Below are 24,649 nucleotides of genomic sequence, written 5' to 3'. Positions count from 1 at the left end.
AAAGAATAACAGCATCCAGGCAAACACTAGAAGCACCAAATAGTAATAAAATATATAAGGGAAAAAAAATTGTCTCAGACAAAGGAAAAACATGGCTCCCACTCCTGCACCTCCTTCAAACCCAAACACCATTTATTCACTGTCATCGAGGGTTCATTCTCTTCATCTGTTTTAGAGGGAACCTCTACTGGGTTGGATGCTAATGTTTCAATCCTCTAAATTGCTCCCCTTCCTCAATTTATAACAAGCTATACCGATTGTTTCCTCTACTGTTCTGCTCCCTGCTGAAGAGTTGAAGATAGCATCAGCTGGGGACAGCAGTTCAGCTGCACCAGTTAGTCCTGACCATGACCACTTGCTTCATCCTGTTGACACTCCTATGTCTCCAGATGACACACAGATCTCTCCAGCAAAATGTGGTATCTCTACATCCTTCAAGAGTTCCAGTACAGCTGCTGTTAGAATTTCAGTGGCAGCTGCCACTGCTGTGTTGAAGGATAACCTTCTATTACAGTGTCAGAAGCAAGCAGCAAATCAGCTTAAGCTGTATTTTCAACTCTTTCCCCAGAGCAGATTCCCCTACCCATCTTGGGAGAGGATGTTTTGAGTGAAGAAAACCATTACTGATAATACTCCTATACGTCAGCCCTCTGTACGTACAGAACATGTGTCTTCTTGAGCTGTAACAGGAACGGCCTTTCACACCTTTAGCTGAGAGAATGCCTCAGAAAAGGATGTTTGGACCTTTGTATCTTATTGAAATGCTTTGTCAAGAAAGTGGAATTCTTCTCACATGAAATCAAGGATGGAGAGTAAGTGTAGCATTCTCATAGCTCAAATTGCAGCATTTATTATAACTTAAAACCAGTGTTCCACGGGGACGCGTCCCCCCCCTTTTTGGGCACGTCCCCCTATCAGAAACATCTCGGGGACGGGGGGGACGGGGACGCGACGCCCCCCGCCGTCCCGCCACCGCCACCCAAACGCCGCCGGGACGTGGAGACACCTGGGCGTCTCCCCATCTCTCGAGAGACGCCCATGCGTCTCTCGAGGGCGTCTCTCGAGGGACGGGGAGATGCCTAGGCGTCTCCCGCATTCCCACGTCTAAACAAACCGAAAAAGGCAATTTTTAAAAAACATGTGCCTTTTGGGGGGGTTAAGGGGTAACCCTAATTGGACATGGACCCCACCCTACCCCCCAAAACAACACAAAAGCATGTTTCTTTAAGATTTAACTCTCATTTTGGAAAACTGATTTTTTTTCCAGCAAGCTGAAGAGGAGGAAAAACTCGAAGAAGACTGATTGAAGGGGTGAGAAAAGCTGATTGCAAGCGTGATAGGAGCTAGACGAAGCAAGAAGAAGAGGAAGAAGAAGATTCTTCTACATTTTGGAGAGATTTTTCAAGCACAAGGTAGGGTTTTTCAACTTTTTCTTGTTCTTTTTTTGTTTTATAATTTTATTTTCTGATTTTCATTGTTCTATGTCATTTTTGGATTTTTTTCCCTATTCATCTCAAGACTCAAAATGAGATTTGATGTTGAATCTTGAGGGCAAAATGATTCATTGTTAAACTAGGCTGATTTTATTTTTATTTTTATTTTGTGAAATGCAGTGTCAATTTCACAATGAACTCCCAAGGCATGAGTGAAGATGACATGGAAATCCATTCTCATAGTGAGAATGATTCAGAATATGAACCTGAAAATGAGGGGGGTGACCATGGGGCTGATCCTGGAGCCCAATCGAGTTCTATGGCAAGTGCACCAGCTAGTACAGGTTGCCCTTCAGAGTTGTTGGCACCATATACTAGGGGTCATTTTGATCCTAAGTCTCCTCTAAAACAGTTTGCTTCACGAATATCAGTACAAGGCACATCACATTCAAGTGGGGGAACAAGGAAGTGGAAGTGCAATATTTGTGACACAGAATGGTTCGGTAACATTAGTAGGGTGAATGCACACTTTCTGTTTTGGAGAGGAAAAGGCGTGAAACATTGTAAGTTTTTGGAGGAAGCCAAAAATATACAGTACAAAATTGAGTTTAACAGGCTTTGGGGGGTTCCAGATGACACAAATATTTCAATGCCTACTACTTTGTCTGCTAGGGCAGCACTTCAAGGCAACCAGAATGTGCCACATACTTCTCATGCTTCGCAGACGGGAGGAATGATGTTTGGATCTCCATCCACTTCCACTTCTACTACTGCCAGGGCTGGGAAACGTAGGTTGCAGACACCACAAAGCAACCCCATTGCTCATATGTTTAATGTGCAGCTGAGAGATGAGATTGATGAATCCATTGGCAAGTTCTTCTTTGCCAATGGCATTCCATTTCATGTTACACGGTCTCCTTATTATAGGGAGATGACGGCTATGGTGGCCAAGGGAGGACCATCTTATGTGCCACCAGGGGAGATGAAAATGAGGACCTCGATCTTAGATAAATGCTATTCCAAGATCAATATTTTGATGGAGAAGATGAAGGCATGTTGGGTGGAATCGAGGTGCAGCATAGTTATGGATGGGTGGACGGACATTAGCCATCGTCCACTAATCAACGTCATGGTCACATGTGCAGAGGGCCCATACTTCCTTAGAGCAGTTGATTGTACAGGGCATCGTAAAGATGCTGATTTCTAGTTTCAGGTCCTTAGGGAGGCTATTGAGGAGGTTGGGCCACAAAATGTGGTCCAAGTAGTGACAGATGCAGCCCATGTGTGTAGAACAGCAGGGAGACTCATTGAGGCAGCCTATAGACACATTTGGTGGACCCCATGTTGTGTGCATGCCATGAACAATGCACTCAAGGACATGGGGAAGATAGACTGGATTAGAGGAGTGGTCACCAATGCGAGAGATGTGCAGATGTTTATCTGCAACCACCACACTTCACATGCACTCTTCAGGACCTTCGCGAAGAAGGAGTTCTTGAAACCAGTTGAGACTAGATATGCATCCTATTTCATTCTCTTGGAGAGAATGATTGAGTTGCAAGAGGCATTGCAACTCATGGTTATGACTAATGAGTGGAATAGGTGGGTTGAGGCCAAGACAGAGCAGGGGAGAAGGGTGAAGGAGATAGTGAAGAGTGATGTGTTTTGGACTGATGCGAAATACATTGTCTCTATCATTTCTCCAGTATTCCAGGTGATCAGATATGGGGATGGGGATGCACCTAACCTTGGAGAGGTGTATGAGTGCATTGACTCTATGCTTGACCAGATGAGGGCTGTTGTGCAAGTGAAGGACCCCTCTTTAGCATTCTACAGTGAGCAAATCCAGCCTATCATTCAGCGTAGATGGGACAAGTTGAACACTCCTTTGCATATGGCTGCCTTTGCCTTGAATCCTAAGTGGTACAAGGCTATACCGAGTAGACTGACACCGATTCAGGATGATGAGGTGAAGGCGGGTTTCTTAAGGTGCATAGAGAAGATGTTTGATTCCAGAGATGTCGGCACAATGCGCACTGAGTGGGGAAGATTTGCCACTCTTAGAGGTTATTCAGATGCGGCAAAGATGGATATAGACAGCATGGCACAGGAGGACCCACTTTTATGGTGGAATTGTCATGGCCCGAAATCTTTGACCACCACTCTAGCCATCCGTCTGCTATCCCAGGTTTCCAGTTCTTCAGCTGCTGAGAGGAACTGGTCTACATATAGCTTCATCCACTCTCTTAAGAGGAACAGACTTACCTCTAAGAGAGCAGAGAAGCTTGTGGCTGTACAAAGTTCTTTGCATCTCATGGACCACAAGACACTTGTGTACAAGGAGAGTCCAGCAACACGATGGGATGTAGAGCCAGAGGAGCCTTCACAAATTGATGAGGATGATCCTACCACTTCAGATGCAAGGCTAGTTGGTGTCAGCTTGAGGGACCTTGATCTTCAGGAGTCCAGCAGCTCCAGTGAGGAGGAGTTCGCAGATGATTAGAGGCCTAGCTACATTTTGAGTTTTGTCATTTTGTATTTGACTCTAGTCTCTTTTGTAATGCTATTGCTACACGTATTTGTATTTGGCTACTCATTGTAATGATGAATCATGTAATCATCTTTATTATTATAGACTTTGCAATGGCATCAGATATTCGTATTTTCGTTTTCCTTTTTCGATATTCATATGATAGAAATGAGAAATCTCCAATTTGACAATTTCATTTGTCAAATTTTATTTGCTTTTAGCAATTTGTATTGCTAATCTAAGTAATCTTGGTATTTCCTGTAGTTTCATTTGAAATCTAATTCTTATACTGTTATACTGTTATACATCTTTTCAAAACTAGTTTTTCAAGTACTATATGTATATGTATAAGTATATGAGCACCACCACCCCGCCAAGCCCCCACCGTCCCCAAATTTAGACCCTTGGTCCCCCCGTCCCCAACGCCCGTGGAACACTGCTTAAAACTCATTAGATAGGTGTTAATGTGTTTTTTAGGCACAAGCAAACACAAAATAAAATACCCAAAAGTATCTTGTCCTCTCTTGAACAAAGTTAGTCAAATGTTGAAGATTAGCTTAAGGATCACTTGAGACAACTCCAAGGTTCATCAATGTCGGGTCATGACGTGTGGATAAGCTCAATGGTCGATGTGATTATGCTGGAATCACAAGGGGACTTACGTTAAATTGTTGAATGCTTAAATCGTTGGAACTTGGATTCTAACTATTTGCTGAGAAAATTAAAAAAAAGAGCAAAAGGCATGGGGTTTAGAGAATTTATTCTATTCCTAAGAATGCAAGAGAAGGGTGAATGATTCGATGGAATCCTACTGGGCGAGGTCTCACCATCAAACTGAACAATTTGACACAAGCTCAGTGCAATCTTCTAAGGTGCAATTCAAAGATGTTCAAATCATTATCATCAAACATTGATTACCATTCAAGTTAATGCATAAGCAATGGATATATAACAATTTGAAGTTAAGCTCATATCATTCCAGTTGACCATACAAGGCGCATTTACAATCAGCAAGAGGCTAGTGGTATGGACTAAACGAGTTCCACACAAATGCATTCAACAAATTCCTCCATTCAATCTAATCAACATGAAAGCAAATGAGAAGTAGAAACCATGGGACTTGTTGAAATAACACATTTCACCATAACTTCAATGAAAAGAGTATTTTATTTACAAGTCTTGACAACAATTCTTCCTCCTAATCTAACTCCTATTCTATCTTCTTAATCTACCTATCCTTAGACTACACACTATTCTATTGCTATTAACCTTTACAAATGAAGAGCTTGAGCTTTTTATATAGAGCTCATTACAATGAATGGCCTGGATTCATTTGAGATCAATGGTCGAGATTTTACAATGAAACCCTAATTAGGATTTGTTACAACAAACCTTATTCCGGCCAATGAAATAATTACAATGCTTTGACACATGTAATCTTTAGAATATGTGACCAATAAATAGTGGGGGTAGGTACATCGAAGTTTGTGCCCCCATGGATGAGTTTGATTCGTTGCATCTGGACATGTTGATGTAGAATTCTTTTGGTTGGTGGAGTAATGACTGGGATGATGACGAGGATGCCATCTCATCTTACACTTGTAGGCTTGATAGATCATCATGAATGAATATTGAGCAATATCTCTTGATACTCAATATAATCCAGTTTGTTCAATGTGATGATGATGAGAAGCATCGTTGTGACTAATAAACTTTGATTAGCTCTGTTGAAACTATCTGCATCCTTGATCATGTTCGATATAGGCTTTGTGTGATGACCTTGATTGATCCTTCCTTGTTCATGATACATTTGATGAATTGTGCACCTAGTGGGATTAGACTCCTCAATGTAATGGCTTTGGTTCTTGGATTCCCGAAGGGAATTCAAGATTCTAAAACATTCTTTCATCATGTAAGTTATCCTTTTCATGCTCCAGAACCTTGACTCTGATCTTTGCATTGCAAGTCTCAAACTTGATCTTGATGTTGAACTGTCTTTGATTCCTTCCTTAATCACCTCTTTATAGCGCGAACCTTGTTTTGATATTGTCTTCTTATTGAATCCAAGTCTTTCATCTTTGCAATGTCCTAAATCTTCTTGATGTTCTTTGCAGTTCGTATCTTTATCCTTTGTTACCTGCAAAATAAACAAAGATAGTATCAAACACACATGGGTAGGAACCTACAATTTGGTATGTCTTCAAAATGATGATGAAATGGTGATTCTATCTTTCACTCCCATATCTGATTTTGAAGTGCTCCAAGGTCTGAGTCATATGTTTGGAGATCTCATTCCGCCTTTTATATGCAGATGCAGGGTTAATCACACTCAGATTTTGATCTAAAAATGTTCTTCAAATCAGAATATTGATCTTCAAATCGATTCCACTCTCCTTGTGAATGAGTATTTGATCAATGAAATGATCAAATCTATCAAAATTGCTACTTGAAGGTGAATTTGCCTCCCTTGTAGATGAATGTTTGATCAATGTAATGATCAAACTCTTCTATTAAAATCGCTATTGCAGAGAGAAAATCGTGATTTTCAGAGGTGCAGATCTGACTATTGAATGGATTTCACTCTTCTTAAAAATGTGCGTTTGAAATCACCATCGCTGTTGTGGAGAGAATTTGCCTTCCTTGGGTGCTATAAATCAGAAAATTCACTGATCTCTGTTTGCCACATATGGGTAAACAATTAAATGCCGGAAGTAAATGCACAGAACATAATGGAGATATATTAAGAACCAATTTCTGTATTAATTCAACAGTCCATTTACATCAAGTGCTTATAACATCACACTCAGACACGACTATCATGATGCCATGAAGAAGGAAAGGTATGCAATATATAATACCCGAAGGTGTGTGACCAACCGTCGCATCCAACTGCCCTTCGGGACAACTAACTGATTGATTGTCGTAACTCATTATTACCGACGACAACATAAACATAATATGACACCATAACATAATGATTATTCCCGGCAACATCATCCCCCCCAAGAAAAGAAGTCGTCTCCGGACGACTTAATACAAAATAGAGATGATGTTCATTCAAGGTATAGAACTGCTGACGCCAGTCGAGCCCGCAACCCATACACCTGTTGCGTCCTCACCTGAAAACCCTTTTCTGCTGGCATCCGATGCTCAAGTGCGGATGTCACCATTAGTGCTTCCGCAAAGGAGGTCTTTTTTTCCTTTTTTTTCCTTGACATCACAGTCCTTCTGTGCCTAAACCAATCTTGTCTGCAAAACATGCTTTTCAGTCTCAGCCTCCACCAACTGCTACGCAAATGATACTGTCTCCCTAGCCAATTTGTCCTCGATAGCCACCCGAGCTGCCCTCTCGGCATCCAACTTCTAGGTATGCTGAGCTAAGTCTCACGCTACTACGGCCTCCAACCTGGTGGTCAGCTCCTCCCGAGCCCTCTATGCATCCACCAAGGCAACCTCACATCCAGCCGAAACATACTCCGAGTTCCTCAAAGCGTACCATAAATGCCTGGAAGTGGCCACAACCCTTTGGCACAAAGGCTAGGAGACACCTCAAATCCTCCATCACACTCCCCAAAGGCTATAAACTGAACTGAATAACTCCCTGGTGTCGTATGACTTCGCGTTCTTGCAATGCCTTCCTTCAAACTCTGTTTGTTCGCAACCTCCAAATCTGTCTCCCTCTACGGCTTATGGCTTCCCCGCCAATGCTTAGCTTCAGGCTTCTTCCTCACAGTACGGAACAACCCCAACACTTACCGTGACTTCTCGGATGCCCTTCACCCAACTCCAAAAAGTGTATTGTAGCTCAAAAGAAATTGAGGGGCTAGGGGCAGTGCCCCCAATGGGATCGAGGGGCTGCGCCCCTCGTGGGGTCCGAACATCTTTTTTGTGATATTTTAAGATGCCAAAAACCTACTTCTCCACTCTAATTTTTCAGTGTCCTCGCTCAAGATTCCATCGAATGATTTTAAATCTAGTCGTTTTTTTTTTTCTTTTTTTCTTTCACATGCCATCACCACCTTTATCCCTGTCGTACCATGGTATTTTTCCTTTCACCCTCTTTTAAACCGCTGTCGCTGTCGCCGTCGCTGTGCTCCTGCAGGCCTACCAACTGTAATGTCTCGAGCCCGTACAGAGGTTATCTGCCGTATGATGGAGTGGTCTGTCGTACGGTGGCTGAGCCATACGGCGACTGGGGTCACCCGAAGCTTGGTGTCGTACGATGATTGGTCTCTCGTTCAGTGTTTGGGAAGGTCGTACGGTGGATGTTGTTTGGTCGTGCGGGTGTACGGTAGTGGCCGTACGGCAGAGGCCGGTGACCTTCGTCAACAGTGGTCCATCGTACGGTGTCCCACCACATGGCAGTGCTCCGTACAGTGTTCCACCACATGGCGGTGCTCTGTACGGTGTTCCACCACATGGCGGTGCTCCGTACGATGTGCCACCGCACAGCGCCCCCCGTACGTGGTTCCACCGCACGATGTCCCGCCGTACGGTGTCCCACCACACAGTGGTTCCACCGCACGGTGGTCCAACCACCACTTCTTCTTTTTTTTTTTTCTAATCTAATTGTCAAGAGTCTTCGGCTCGGGTCTCATATCTCTGGGATAGCCCTTCATCCTTCTCAGTTTGCCTCGTCCAAGAGTCTCCCGCTTTGGTCCCGTTCCTCTCGAGTCCCCTACCCGGCCTCTTGAGTCCCCTTCCATCCTCTCGGGCCCCCCTTCAGACTCTCGGGTGTCCTTCCGGCCGCTCAGGTCCCCTGTGCGCTTCTCATTGTAAGGTTTCAATTTGGACCTGTTGATGGCAAGTCTATTTTCAATGGCCATCCGAAGACCTAGAACCCTAAATTCTACAGGAACCACGGTCTCCTTCCCGTACATAAGAAGAAGAAGAAGAATAAAGATTTTGAAGGTTGCGGCCTTCCACACAAGGATCCAATCGTTGCCAACACAAATGATCTTGGGATTATCTACGTCATCGAGGTTTGGGGCGTCTCCCTTCCAATATTCTCTGTATTCTGGCAGGTACACCTGCTCTGTTACTTGCTCTGGTTCCTCTACTTCGAGCTTGTAGCTCTGGAACATTTCGTAATCCTCCATCTGCCAGTGGAAGAGCCCGTTCAATGACCCCGTCTCATCCTCGGAGCACTTTCCTAGTTTGAGAATCCCTTCGTCGTTGGGCTCCCTGCAACCTCATCCTTCATCCCTCAGGTCGCCTTCTCCTTCACCCTCTGGTTTCGAAGATGATGCCAATTCCTCACTAACCAACTGCGTCCCAAGGTCTATGATAAACTTCCTTCCTCCATTCTCCATAGGCAGAGTGTTCTTCCAGTTGTGGGTGGCCTTGGCTGCCACCAGCCACCCTCTCCCTAAGACCGCATCATACCCTTTTTTCTTTAGTGGGATTACCACGAAGTCCAGTATGAAGGGTTGCGTCCCGATGGTAACTTGTTGGCCCATCAGTGTCCCGATGGGTTTGATTCCATGCTGATCTGCTCCCAGCAGATTGAATGTACATGGCCACAGCATCGGCTTCCCCAGCTTCTGCCAGGTTTCTTCTGGAAGAACATTCACTCCTAATCCACCATTGACGATGGTATCGGTTAGAATGGTGCCAAGGATACCCATCTCCACAATGGTCGGGTTCCTTCCAGTGTTAACTGCCAGCAGCATGGGGTCTATTGCGGACCCCCCAGAAACATTTGTGCGGTGGTTGGTATTGGTGCATGGTTGGGAGAGATTATTCAGCAACGCCATTCATAATTGAGGCATTGTCTGGAGGGGGTCGTGTACCTTCACAAGCACCTCCAGTTTTAAAATTTGATTTAGTATAGCCTCCTCCACCTCCGGTCGACTGGAAGTACCCTTCGCCTTCGCCCTTTCTCGTATCTCTTTCTCAATTTCTTCCCGTGCTTCCCATACCCTTCACTTCTCCGTCTCCGAGTCCGGGCACGTTGCTTGTGTGGCTTGGGCACGGGTTACGGCTAGCACTTCCTCTTCTTTGGTTTCCTCGATATTGAGCAAGTTGACGCCGGACTTCGGGCAGGTGGTGTCTTCGTGGTCTCCCGGTCCGCACCATTTGCACAAATATTGTGTTGCCTCTCCCTTCGGGCAGTCTCGAGCGAAGTGCCCCCACTGGCTGCACACTCTGCATTGTATCATCGGTCGGCCTTTGGAGTCGTATTGGATCCGGCTCCTTGTATTGTTATTGTTGTTTCGTCCTCCCCACCAGTTATCTCAGTAGCCTCCCGATGTTGCATTGTTGTTTGCCTGGGAGCTACCAGTACTGCCCGATGTAGTTGATTGTTCCTGCGTAAGCAATACTTGTTGGTTTCGTGTTTTCATGTTGTAGGGGCATTCCCTGGTGGGATGCCCCATCAACTGGCATATATCACAATAGGCTTTCTTTGGGCAGGAGCCTTTCGTGTGGTCGTCCGTCTTACATTCCGTGCACCAAAGCTCCCCTTCGTCGGTCTTGCTCAGACCTCCCTTCATAACCTTTAGCTCTTTCATTATCCTCAGCATGTCATTCTGCAGGGCTTGCACCTTTTTGCCGGACTCGCCATCGTTGCTGCTTCCCTCGGAAGAGTCATCATCCTTGAACGAGCTATCCTCCTTTTTCTTCTTGATGTCTTGGTCTCGCTCTCGAGATCCATCGCTCTATTATATGCATCGTCGTACGAGGTTGGTGAACCAATTTATATCTTCTTCCGGAGGGAGCGTTTCAGTACCTCCACGAACCATCTCTTTTTCAAACCATCCGTTGGTTGACTTTCCATTTTCCCCACCAGTTCCTTGAGCCGCTGACTATAGGCTCGGACCATCTCGTTCTTGTTCTGCTTTGTGCCATAGATTTCGGCTACTATTTCATTGTCGTCTCGAAGTAGGCGAAACTCCTTCTCGAAGGCTTTCCGCTACGTGTCCCATGTGGCCACTACAGTTTTATCGATATCCGAGTACCAGTCGATGGCAACTCCCCGTAAAGTTGCTGGAAATTGTGTTACCAATTCGTCCTGGTCAGTAACACCATTCGCTGACCATATGGTTTCGCAAGTGCGGCAATGGCGGACGGGATCTTCCTTCCCGTCGCTATTTAACTTCGGCGGCTTCTGCTTACTTGCCATCCCACCACTGGGTCTCACTCCTTTGGTGCCTTGTGTGCTTGTACCTAGTGATCCTCCGCCTCATGCACCTGACCCTCCACTCATGGGTCCTCCAGAGAAGGTTGTTGACCCCGAACCGAACAAATTGCCTCCCGTACGGTACCCTTGTGCTCCCTCGGCACCGTCGGCCGTACCGTCACCTTCGGTCGTCTCCCTCCGGTTGTCCTCCAAAATGGACAAGTTCTTTAGTAGGTCTCTGGTAGCGTCAATCAAGTTTAGACTTCACCTTGTTTGTTCCACCAACTCTTCGCGACTTCTTACCCTACAGTGGTATTCTGGCGAACTATAGAGTTCTCCTTTGGCACCCTCCGTGACTCCTAGGTTCCCTTCGGGCAACCCTACGACAGTGTAGAGAGTGTAATTCTCCCCGTCTATCTCTACCTCCGCAACCTCCATGACACCTCCCGGGTTCCCTTCGAGCAACCCCTTGGTCGGTCGTCCCTCGGCAAGCTGCCTTAGCCTACGCCTTCGTTCTATTTGTTGTCTAAGATTCAATGCTCTTTGTGCCACTTCCCATTCGTCACTTTGTATCTTTTTATTTTTGTCCTTATTTAGTATATTGGGCATAAATCACTTCCGCACATAGCAAGCACACACCATGTACACAAAAAAAAACATTTATTATTTCCCTTTCGGCCACAATTTATGTCAACATTGCGTCGGAATTATTACAGGGTTCAATTTCCCCTTCGCCTCTTGCCATCGCGCTCTGTGTCCCAACAACGATTGTTTTATGCGTACTGTTGGAGGACCTGTTGGCGTCACTCCTCACGGGCAATCTCCTCTAGGCGAGTTTGTTGTGCCAGTGATGCCTGTGCACGCAACCGGGGGAGGTGGTTCATCAACCAATTCGTTGCGGGGCTAACTTCCAGTGTGGTCCACACTGCACTTGTTGGGACGTCAGCCTCCGTGGCCTCCCTTTGGACGTAGGTCTCGATGGCCACCTGAAGCAGGATTGAGAATTCCCTCGTTGTAGTGTCTTCTCCGTCGTAGAGCTTTGTTTGCGCGTCGTCGGCCTCTGGGTTTATCTCGCCAACAGGTAGGCCCATCGTGTCTGTGCGCCATACGCTCGTTCCTTTCCCGAGTATGTCTAGGCAACAGCGCCAAATGTTTGCCACATACGGGTAAACGATTAAATGTCAGAAGTAAATGCACAGAACATAATGGAGATATATTAAGAACCAGTTTCTGTATTAATTCAACAGTCCATGTACATCAAGTGCTTATAACATCACACTAAGACACGACTATCATGATGCCACGAAGAAGGAAAGGTATGCAATATATAATACCCGAAGGGGTGCGACCAACCGTCGCGTCCAACTGCCCTTCGGGACGACTAACTAACTAACTGTCGTAACTCATTATTACCACGACAACATAAACATAATATGACACCATAACATAATGATTATTCCAGGCAACAATCTCCCTGATTTGAAGAGCTGCTTGTAGGTGAATTTGCCCTTCTTGATTAGATTCTGAATGTTGTCTTATGAAGTTCGCTATCTTCTTGAAATTGCTGAGCAGATTGCTTTGAGTTATGCCCTTTGAATGAAAATAAGAAACCTCTTATATAGGCGTTGGAGGGAATGAAGAGGAGTCTCTTTATCTCAAACCCCTTAGGCCGACTTGTTCGTGTTTTTGTTAAAAAAAAAAAGCATTTAAATTTGCATTTCTTCTGCTAGGCGCTTTACACTTGAAAACTGACTTCTTGTTTTGTTGATGATTTGACCCTTTAGTTTTACAACACCTTTGCCATCATTGGTGTGATCGGCTTTTGAAATACCTTTGCCACTTAACACCCTGGCAGATTTTTATAAGACCTTTGCCCTATGCACATCTAGGCGGGTTTTTTGGGGACCTTTGCCATCATTGGTGTGATCGACCTTTTGAAACACCTTTGCCACTCTACACCTGATCGGCTTTTTATAAGACCTTGGCAGGTTTTTGAGGGAGCTTTGCCAATTTTGATGTGATCGGAATTTGAGAGTACCTTTGCCATTACAACATCAAGGCGGCTTTTAATAAGATCTTTGCCATTCAAACACTTGATCGGCTCTTGGTGGGAGCTTTACCATTTCACATCAAGGCGGCTTTTGATAAGATCTTTGCCATTCAAACACTTGATCGGCTCTTGGTGGGAGCTTTACCATTTCACATCAAGGCGGCTTTTGATGAAAGCTTTGCTGGATAACATACCTAAGCGGAGTTTTGAAGAGGCTTTGCCGATTTTGATGATGGCAGATTTTTGAAGTGACCATTGCAATTCCTCATGAAGGCGGCTTTCTAGGGAGTCATTGTAACTTTTGACCTTAGCGGCTATTTAGAAGACCATTGTATGCTAAGATGAAGTCAACAATTTCAGTGACCTTTTGCAATCAAACACTGAGAAGGAATTTTTGAAGAGCATTGCAAGTTTATCTTAAGTCAGATTTTTAAGAGGTCTATGCAACATTTGCCTTGGTCAACCAACTTAGACTTGTTTAGCAAACCATTAGTGAATCGGCTAGTTCATAACCCTTTGCAATCATGCATGAATCAGCCAAATTAACTCCTTTTGCACCTCTCCACTTAGTCAGACTTTTAACTACATTGGGCATATTTTTGAACTTCGTTTGCATTTCAGGGATGCTAAGGCTGTCTTTTGGAGTCTCTTTGCATTCTCTAACTTGGCCGGCCATTTGATGTTGCTTTGTAGTTGATGATATGAGCAGCTTTATTGCCCTCCTTTGCAATTGATGGTGTGATCGGTCAGATTGCTTTTTGTTTGTATCTCTTGATGTAATCGGCTTTCTAAGACGTTTTGCAACATAACATCAAGGAAGAAATTTGGGAGGGCTTTGCCATCTTTGCTCTATGGCGGAAATTTGAGATAGCTTTGCTACTTCATGATTGGGGTGACATTTTAGGAGACCATTGCAAACCAAAACATGACCGGTGAAATTGAAGACCTTTGCATTGCAAAGCCTTGTCAACTAGCTGGTCTGGTATGTCACACTTTCAAAGGCACAAAATCGTTACTGATGAAGACACCTTGATTGGACTTGGATAATCACTGAAACGATTCAAGTCTAAGATCTGAACTTTATATTGCCATCTTGAAGATCAAACTTGCTGAAGAGTGACAAATTCACTGCCCTTTCAATCACTGTTAAAGTATCAAAACTCAATATCGTGGTCATTCAAACCTGAGTTCAAAAGGAAATCTCCTTGATCATATATCGGTGAGTGAATCAAATTGCCTATGGGGTGATCTCTGATGATTATAATGCCAACGTGAAATCATTGAAGTAAAAGATCAAGACTGCTGCCTCAAAATGATCAGAATTTGATCAATATCACAATTGCTGCTGTATGCACTAGCTGGGCGATCCTCATTGTATGTCCTCAAAAAATGATTTCACCACCTTTGAAGTGAATCTTCCAATGTGAATCCCTTTTGAGAGGATGTGAACATGGAAATTTGGATTAAGTTTACAGTGAAATGTGCTTTATATTCTGCATCCTAAAGTTTTAATGGAGCCCAAATATGCCACGGGTGTGAAAAGGGAGTGCAAAGGGAGTGGAAAGGTGTAATAGAAAAGAGGATATTGTGGCAAAGATGGGGTGTTGTGGTAAAGAAGTGTCACGGAGGGGATAAGTTGGAAGGGATGAAGGGGTAGAGTGAGGTGGATGCTCTCCCTTTTACTTAAAATTCCTTAAAAAACCTTTTCTTTCATTTTAAAATTATGGTGGGGCCCATGCAATGCAAAAAAAAAACATTCTAAATTCCCAAGCCAAAAGTTAATGGGTCCCAGCAAAGAGTCCTTAAAAATCTATTTAATTCTCCATTTTGGAGTGTGTGGGGCCCAGAACGTGATAAGTGGGGTAAGGAGGTTTAGGATGTGGGAGGAGTTAGGAGATGTTGGGGAGTAAAGTGGAGTGGGAGGTAAAAGGGGGTAATGGAAGGGTAAAGGGGGTGTAGGCTATAATGGGATGGGGTTTAGGCTAGGGGAAGGAAGGTGGGTTAGGATAGGATAGGGGTAGGGTTAGGGTAGTGTGGGTAGTGAATGGGTACGTTAATGGGTGGGAGGCGGAGGTAAGCTTAGGGAAATAAGGGAGGTAAAGGCTATGAGATGTGGGTTAGGATAGGTGAGTTTAGGTGAATAAAGGTAGTAGATGAGGATAGGTAGATGGGTAAGGTGGTTAGGATGGGGTATATGGGGATAGTGAATGAAGTTTTAAGATATGATAGGAGAAATGGAAAGGTAGGGGATGAGATGGAAGGAGAGGTTTAATGGATGAAATGTTAGGAAGGTGAGGTGGAGAGGGCTGAATGATAGAGAGGTGGAAATGGGTGTGATCGGGTTTGGGCACCCACTGACAGTGTTGGGAAAGGCAGATCAAAAGCTTTGGAGAGCCGAGGAAATGTTGAATCTCACTTCATCTCAAAGAGAGGAACTTGACCAGCTTTTGAGTAACTACATGTAACAGGCTAGTAGCAAAGACTCGACAACTACCGATGGCTAAGCTAAGACAACCAACCTAGAAAACGAAAAAAAAAGTGGGGGTCCCATTTGCAATGGAGCGATGTGTGAATATGTCACAACAATAGGGACCATGGAAAACTCCTGGGCAAGATGGCTCTCCAAATGCTATGCAATGTTCTCTATATAGACAGTAACTAATGTTATTTGAACCATACTTTTAATATTTGTGAAGTACTCTGCATCTAAGTCACAGAGCAATTGCGAGATTTTATTGTGCTGAAATTTTTCAGAGTACACTGACAACTTGCTGCCGCCAAGTTTTCCACAATTGTCTACTGAGTTTCCACCAAATAGAAGCTGACTACCCAGCAAATCTATGGGATATACTCAACCCATGTAAAAAACAGAGTCTGAACACATAAAAAATGCAGAAAAAATACAATTTTCACATTCAAAAGCACACTCTATTTACCCTTATAACCCCTACATGCCCAATAGGAAAGATTACAAGAGCATTTTAACATTCTCGTGCAAATTGGAGTCAAAGTACACAATTTTTTTCGCCTTTTTTTAAAATAATGAAAATAGCATGCTCCTCAACACTGCTGGGGGCAGTAGCCCCAACTCCTTGCCAAGCCTCAGTTGATATATGTTGTAATGTTTTACTATTTTGCATAAACTTCACATATTTTTCAGGATTTTAAGTATCTTTCAAGTTGCCAAGTTTTGATGGGTTGGAAAAATTTTGTTCTGCCAAGTCTGATTATGTGAATGATGATTTCAACTACTCAATGTTATGGCATTGGTTATTCAAATGCGTAAGTAGGAATCCTCTTTCTTACCAATGCTAATAAGCAAATGCATGGGACTATGATGTAGCCATATTTTTGGACTTCCCTGACTTCGCAGGCTACTTCTCAAGCAAAACAAACCATTAGTTTAGGAGTGGGTCTCAGGCTTCAGAATTTCATCTTGGAATCCAATTTAACCAGTGCAGCCATGCCAGCAGTTAAAGCTGAAAAAGAACAAGAATCACAAATAAAGTATGCTCACTTGCAGGAACAAGATGCAATGGACAGTTAGGGTGGCAAAATCAATATCAGTGATAGAGCAATCATCCTCATGCCAAGTAGAACCCCATTGGTGATAACAAGCCTATTATGTTTTCGTATATATGCCACTCATACATAAAATGAAGATAAGTTGAAAATTTTAAAATAAGACAAATAACAGAGGCATCCCTCCTAAAGGAATATCATCAAAATTTTGCATTATTTGAGCTGGCTTAACAGTGGCAACCAAAACCTCAAACATTGTTCAGATAAACATGTTCAAACCTTGTTGCTCATTAGTTCCATCACCTCCACTTGGCCCTGATGTTGATGATGAAGATGGTGGAAGAGGTTGTCGAACCACCAAATGTAATGTATGTCCATTGTCAACATCTAATTACAGTTAAAGAAATTCAAAACTTTTGGGAAATAAGGTAGACTGAAACCACTCAAATTAAGATAATGTAACATACAGTGCAATCTAGACAACCTATAAAACTTACAATACTTGACATAAGGCACAATATCTAAAAATGGCTTAACCCATGAGTTCAAATATCCTAATTTGTCTGCTCTACTAAAAGCAAAAGATAAAATTCAGACATGAGTACCTTTATCAGCATGTTCATTGCTCATGCAAAACCCTCTAGAAACACCATTTATCTGTGTTTTGTCTGTTGCTTCAATTTCCTGACTCAAATTATTCATATCCCTCTTGTTAAATAGGCAGCCAATGAGGAGAGTATGGTTAAGCATCTGCTAATTTACGTGTTTCTGCAACTAGGGATTTCTCAAGCTCTTGTGGTTCTTTTATCCAAAACTACGTTTATTGTTAGTGAATGTATTTGCAGAGTCCCATTAACGCTTTTGTGCCTAAATTTATTTATAGTTTGGTTCATTATAGTTACCCAACATAAAGACATATTAAGAATTTGCGAAAAAGACGAGCTAATTCAGTAAAATGTTCCAAACCTACAAAAGCTTAAACAATAAAAATAATAGAAATAACTAAAGTTGCATACAGTCAAAAAAAGGATACGATAATCTGATAACAGTTGATCATCCTTCAAGACCTTTCCCCGACAAATCAGACGTTGCCTTTCTAATGGCACACCAGTTAATGCTGCAATTTGCTCTTTTAGAACGGGAACTGGCGTCTGCAGGGTTATTACCATCAGGAAATTTGTTATTATAAATCAAAGATAAAGCACCATATCCACACTCAATCTATAATTACCTCTCAATTTTTAAGAATTAGAGAGGGATGGTTAGTTTATGTGCTTAATATAAAAATAGTGATTTTTTTCCAATCAAATCAGAAACAGACATTAATCATATAAATGATAAAATATAGAAGTACTTGTCAAATATCTTCACAAACAACTTCAAAATATTGACAACACAACCAAATGTTTCCAACATTTAAAGAGCCAACAATGCGAGTATTTTTTTACTCAATACCCAAGTCAGCTAAGCAGGATTGATAAAGACCCCATCTTGCTAAATAAGAGCAAAGCAAAATATTCACTAAGTCATACAAGTTACTGATTCGAACCAAGCAAATTACACCACTCCTTTCTACTACAAAGGCTTTCTGAAATCTTTTTATGATGGGTAAAACTGCAGTTTTTTCTTCAATGAAAATTGTGGAGTTAGAGATAATATGTGTTAAAGTGCTGAATTTTTTAGAACACCAACCTCATTTGAAAAATTCCACTCTGTGTCCTCTAGTCCAAGGATTAAGTGACATCAAAAATAGTAGAGGTCAGATTGGTGTAAAGTCATCTAGCAGCAGAAAGGACAATTGGTCTGTTCCCCCACAAGGTTTTACCAAATTAAACCTTGATAGGGCTACAAACGGCAACCCTAGTACGGCAGAAGGTGGACTTACTCTCAAGAACTTGCGTGCACGCTTGAATTATAAAGTGTCTCTTTTTCTAGGCATTCATACAAACAATGAAGTGGAATGGGAAGCTTTATATGTTGCTTAGGAGCAAAAGCTTCACAAAATCAAACTAATTTGATAGTGTAAGGTGACTTGATGATAGTTCGAGTCCAAGAGAAAAATTTTGAATCTATCAGGTTTGTACATTGCGAAAGGCATTTGAATATAGTTGCTGATCATTTGGCCAATTAAGGCATAGATCAAAATCAGACTATAACCATACATATATCCATAGAGCTAACTCTTGGAATAACTTAGAACTGCTGGTAGCCTTTAACCCTACTAATTCGTATTCACTGCTATGGTTAATAATTAGCAATGGGATTTTAAATATGACAAGGCAATACTTGTTTAGCATGCAACAGGCCATTGGCTATATGGAATTATGATTTGGGTGATTTGTGGTGCATGGACAGTGTGGCATGTTGATCGGGCTCAGTACAGTGCATTTATCTTGCTTAGTAAGGTTCCAGCCAAGTGTGGAGGTGTTATTAACTTTGGTGGGCATTTTATGCCAAATGTTGGTAAGGTGGTGATGTGACAACTCTAGTTTGGTTGGTTTGCCTTCAAGGCTTGTTTCAGGCATCTTGTTAGGCATGGAGGCTCCTATACAAGTGGTTTGTGATGGTGCACAGGTGGTGCCAGGCAACATTTTAGAAAGAAGGCTGCAACTCATTGTTCTTGCCAAGATCCTCTAGCGCTAGGTTTTTGTCAGGTGTACTCTAGGTATTTTGGGCTGGGCGTCACTCCAATGCAGCCATTCATGTTCACTTTATAACAAACATTGCATTTTATCTACCAGATGCAGCTATTCATCTCTAGCTCCTACAACTTTTCCTTCCATATCAAATTTCTGGTTTAACATTGTCAAATGCTGATATGGAAGAAGGGCAGGTTTTGAAGGCAGAAGGAGTGGAGTGGCAGGCTTGGATTCCACACCTACTCAATTAACAAGAGAGGTGGAAAAATTATCAGAGTTGTGCAATGGAGTTAGGTTTCTCTGCTCCTTTCACAGACAGGTGGACAAAGTTTCAGCCAGATTACATGTGTATCACCATCATGGGAGGCTATAAGTTAAAAGTAATTTTACCACCCCGGTCTTTGATGGCCAAGTTGGTCTCCTATTTGCCAGTTGGTACAATTCCTCAGCTGGTTCTCTTGTTTTAGATTTGGCCTCTATTTTGTTTATCATTTAAATGTAGATTGTTTTTCTCATGGGCTCCCCATAGACTTGCTGGTATCATTTTGATAGCAGTACTAATTTTGTAGATGTACACTAGTACTAATTTTGTAGATGTACACTTTCAAGGTAATAGTCTTTTTATATGAAGGACAGGGACCCCTACAGATATTTGACTAAATTGACAAAACCCAAAGCATACCAGCTTCGTCCCCCAGACCCGATTTAAACTGGCCCGATACCCGGGGGGTCAGGAGGAAGGACCCAGTAACATAGCCTCAAAGGAACCAGCACTTAATATGCTTCTTGTTCAAGGAATTACTTCATTTGGCACTCTATTAATAGCCTACCAATCCGTCTCTAAATTTACAATTATCAGTGAAGGGATTCCTTATAGTTGACAGAATAATCATTGAACATGAGTGTTCACTAAGTATCACAAGCATTGAGATTGGATATCTAAATCTCTATATTCCAGAATATTACTCCCAACTACCTAGAAGGGCTTCACCTTCTTGAAATTTAAGTTATGACATTCCTTTAAAATGTCCAATGTCGAACTTGATATAATTACAAACATGTTTTGTCTAATGTCAAGGTTGATAAAATTACAGAGGTGATCAAAATTAGAAAAATGTGTTAAAGTATAGACAAAAAATCAGGTTAAGAAATTGGCAAGCGAGGCTAATCTGGGAACTGTTTTGAAGGAGAACTTCAATTTGCTACATGTTAGCAAGAAAAGTAGGTCACAGGCCGAAGTTCTGAGCCCAAGGAACTCTCTATGAGTTGTATTTATACTCCAGTATCAACAATAGCAGAATCATTAGATATTGAAACATAATGCGGTATTCAAACTAAACTACTAACATTTAATAGGCATTAATCCATCAAAAACTATGCCCAACACCTTTATATTATATTCATAAGCATTCTAAGATATTAAAATCTTTATCCCTTTTATACATATTCTATCTTCTCCTTACGTTCTATCTTATATTCTCTTTTTACATTCTTTGAAAAAAAAAACATATAAATATATATGGGATGTGTCCCTTAAATAATTATGTCTATTCCTACTAGATTTGCTTGGCTTTTTGATTCACATCTTCTCTGTGTCAGTTTGCAGTAAATTCTTTTGTCAACTGTAGCTCTGCTCTGTCTTTCGCCGCTTATCTTGCCAACATCATCCCCGTTTCAAAATTCTGTCTTGTCCTCAAGACATGCAAACTAACCTCAGTTTGTAGGCACGATAATATTGTACATTTATCTCACACAAAGGAAGGTGTTGTCCCATTGTGTTTTAGCCTGCTAGAGGACATGCACCTAAGAAATTAATTGTGATAATGTGCATTTTATTTCTTGTATTAATTTGTGATAATGTGCATTCCATTTCTTGTATTGATGAAGGAATTAGATTCTGTTTTTGCCACAACTTCAAAACTGGTGATGTGGCCAAGGTACAGAAGTTTTGTCATGCCAAATCACACTTAGATGCCTTGGCGTACAGTAACTCACTCTCTAGCATACTTAATAGCTCCTCAAGATGCCTCATGTGTTCTTCCCAAGTTTTACTAAAAACCATAATATCATCAAAAAATATTTTAGTAAACTTCCTTAACTGTTTTCAGAAAGCCTGATTCATACAAGACTGGAAAATAGCAGGTGCATTAGTCAACATGATAGGCATCACTAAAAACTCAAAATGGCTGAAATGGCATCTGAAAGCTAACTTCTCTACATCCTCTGCCCTCATTTTGATATGGTGGACCCGACCTCAAATCAATCTTACAGAAATGGCAAGCACCAAGCAGTTCATCAATCTGAGAAATAGGGTACCTGTTCTTGCTATTTCTCTACATCCTCCACCCTCATTCTGATCTGCTGGTAACATGACCTCATATCAGTCTTATAAAATAGCAAGCACCATGCAGTTCATTAATCAACTCATCAATTTGGGGAGGATACATCTTCTTGATAGTTTTCTTGTTAGGTTCTCTATAAACAATACACATACATATCGTGCCATCGTTCTTCTTGACCTACACTACTGCAAAAGCAAAAGGGCTCTTGCCAGATTAGTTGCTCGAGGATTCACACAGGGGGAGGGCATTGATTATGAGGAGACATTTGCTCCTACTGCCAAAATGAGTACCATTCATCTTCTTCTTGCTATTGCAGCTCAGTTTGGAACGAAAGTCTGTAAAGACCATGATCCTCAATACCAACAGCAACAGTAGTGCGTGTTGCACGATCAACAATCGAACACTTATGTGCACTGAAGATGACATCAAGCTGAGGAGAATGCCACATAATCTGACTCACAGAGAGAAGGTTCAGTTCCATGGCAGGAACGTAGTACACATTGAGGAATATGAGATTCCTCCCACCAGACTGTATCTGAACGTTGCCCTTGCCGACAACTGTATACTCCTCACCTCCTCCAAAAATAACTGAATCAATATAGGGAGTGAATTCTATAAACCAATCACGCCTGTGAGTGAAATGCCAAGAAGCACCGGAATCAATATACCAAGCAGAAGATTTCACGTGGTCTACAGGTCTTTTAGCCATGAAGGCGTAAAAGGCAGACTCTTTCTGCTCTGTGTGCTCAGCGACATTAGCTTTTGGCTGAGACCCTCCCTGTTTCTGCTGTTGGGAAGCTATCCAATTGCGACAATCCTTAATCAGATGGCCATATTTGTGACAATAATTGCATTGAACCTTCTTGTTTTTCGAGCCTTCTTGTGACTAACTAGAGCCCTTTTGCTGAGATGACTGAGATTTGCCTTTATCCTTGTGAAAGGATTTAGCTGCAAATGCTTGCTTAGAGGAGGATGAAGTGGCACCGCTACCAAACTGTTGTTTCCAGCGATCCTGCTGCAGAAGTTTGGGGCACAACTCTGGAAATTTCAGCTCAACATTCCTAGATTTAATGTTGAGAGTCTCTATGAAGTGCTCGAAGGATTTTGGTAGGCTTTTGAGGGTTATGAGTACCATATCCTCTTACTCCATTTTTCGACCAATAGCTTCGAGTTGATCTCGAATGTCCATAATCTTCGTGAGATGCACCTGTAAGGACATGCGTTCATCCATCATGATGGAGAACAACTGGTTCTTCAAGAAGAACGCTCGGCTTTTGTCGGATGTCTCATGCAACTCCTTCAGATGCTTCCAAATTTTTGAGGCTGACTTGCCAGAAGGAATCTGAGGTAGCTGGTCATCTGTGACAGAGAGCTTGAGAAGCATCACAACTTCCCTATTGCGGTCATCAAATTTGTCTTGATCAGCTCCGGCTGCAAAAGGACGAGATTATTTTCCCAAGATAAGATCATCTAGGCGGCGATATTCGAAGATTGTCAAAAGGACGAGATTATTTTCCCAAGATAAGATCATCTAGGCGGCGATATTCGAAGATTGTCAACAAACGCTGCTTCCAGGCATTATAATTTTTGCCGTTAAATCGTTGACTGCCTTCCAACATCAAGTTGGTCAATGACGCCATCTTGCACGTTTCCCAATGCACAAAAAACAAAAATCAAAGAAGAGGCGATAGCACAGAATACAAATCCCAATGCAGAAAACAGAGGCAAATACAAGTACAGACTTCAAAAAACAGATGAAGTACGTCTAGCACGGATTTCGAAGAAAAAAGTGGCTGACCCAAAAAAATCCAAAGACAATCCAGAAATCCTTGTGAAAAACCCAGAAAGAATCTGGAATCAGAATTGAAATCCGCTGGCACGAAATTTGAGGCATGGAAAACGATGCACCCGGAAAAAACAGAGAATAACCCAGTTCAGATCTCAAAAAACCCAGAAGGAATATGTGGTTTAAAATTTATTCTGACCAGAAAATCTAAGGATTTTGATAAAACCCTTGTCGGATCTGTCAAAAAAATTTAGAAGTCGTTAGAAAATCCACGAAAAAATGACGCCACCACCGAAGAACTTTGCTCATAAAAACACCGCAAAATGAAATCGTGATACAAGGATAGGTCGCTCACAAAACACAGAATGAAATTCAAGCAGCGTCGCTGGAGAAACAACCTGGTTCGCAGGCAAAAAAAAATGCGCGAAATCTGCAGACAGAACGTCACTGAAATATGTCACGCAAACAAGATGACCATGTAGGCAAACGCATTGTCAGCACACATAGACGACCAAAAAACATCCTTCGCAGAAAGTCGCAAAATGCAGAAAGCGATGTATCACGATTTTTTTAAAATCGCACAGAGATGAGATCGCAGGAGGTCATAGGCACAAGTCGCAGAAAACACAAGTCGCGATTTTCAGAAGTCACAATTTCGAAGAAGCAAAGAAATTTTTCAAAAAACTATTAAAAAATTCATGACGAAATTTTAAATGAAAAATTATTCCGAAATAACCAAGGGCTCCGATACCATATTATCAGAGATAATTGGTAAAAAATGATTTGTTATATTAACAATGAGCAAATACACTAAATATAAAGATTTACGAAATGTACATAAAGGCAAGTTTCTAAAAGAAAATTATGAATAAGATCAGAAACATGATATTACATAATTGAGCATTAAATAAATAATAAAGTATTATACTAATAATAATGGCCTTTTTAATTTCATCCTTATGCCTCTCTGGATGTCTGTACTGATTTAGAACCCTCTTTTAGCTCTATGACATGCTTGATGCCTCTCTCTAGTGGTACTTTAGGAGGTATACTACTGAACAATTTGCTATGCTTGGATAGCAATTTTTGAATTGTTTGGATGATAGCTGATGTTATGTTGCTATGTGATTGTAGGCATCATGAGACTCTGCTGCCCATTCCACCTAATCATGTTTGATTAACCTCTCCATCCTTCTGACGGAGACTACTCTCGGACCACCATCTAAC

General features: G+C 42.0%; 1 protein-coding gene across 9 annotated transcripts in view; it reads right to left on the bottom strand.

The window, feature by feature from the left end:
• LOC131057370 (ubiquitin-like domain-containing protein CIP73) overlaps window positions 1-24,649 on the bottom strand; it is a 94,939-nt gene that overhangs the window by 37,687 nt on the left and 32,603 nt on the right. For all 9 annotated transcript variants that reach the window (XR_009108975.2, XM_057991520.2, XM_057991525.2 and 6 more), the window contains exons 3-4: window positions 17,689-17,806; window positions 16,935-17,042 (exon numbers count right to left, since the gene is read on the bottom strand). Coding sequence is in view for 8 of the 9 variants with exons in the window: in XM_057991520.2 (XP_057847503.2) it covers window positions 16,935-17,042; window positions 17,689-17,806 (226 nt within the window). In the remaining variant the exon portion in view is untranslated. The remainder of the gene's footprint in view (window positions 1-16,934; window positions 17,043-17,688; window positions 17,807-24,649) is intronic.

Source organism: Cryptomeria japonica, chromosome 5 (genome assembly GCF_030272615.1).
Source record: "Cryptomeria japonica chromosome 5, Sugi_1.0, whole genome shotgun sequence".
NCBI classification, from domain to species: Eukaryota; Viridiplantae; Streptophyta; class Pinopsida; order Cupressales; family Cupressaceae; genus Cryptomeria; species Cryptomeria japonica.
The sequence above is the reverse complement of the archived record's forward strand: the minus strand, read 5'-3'. Positions and strand labels throughout refer to the sequence as shown.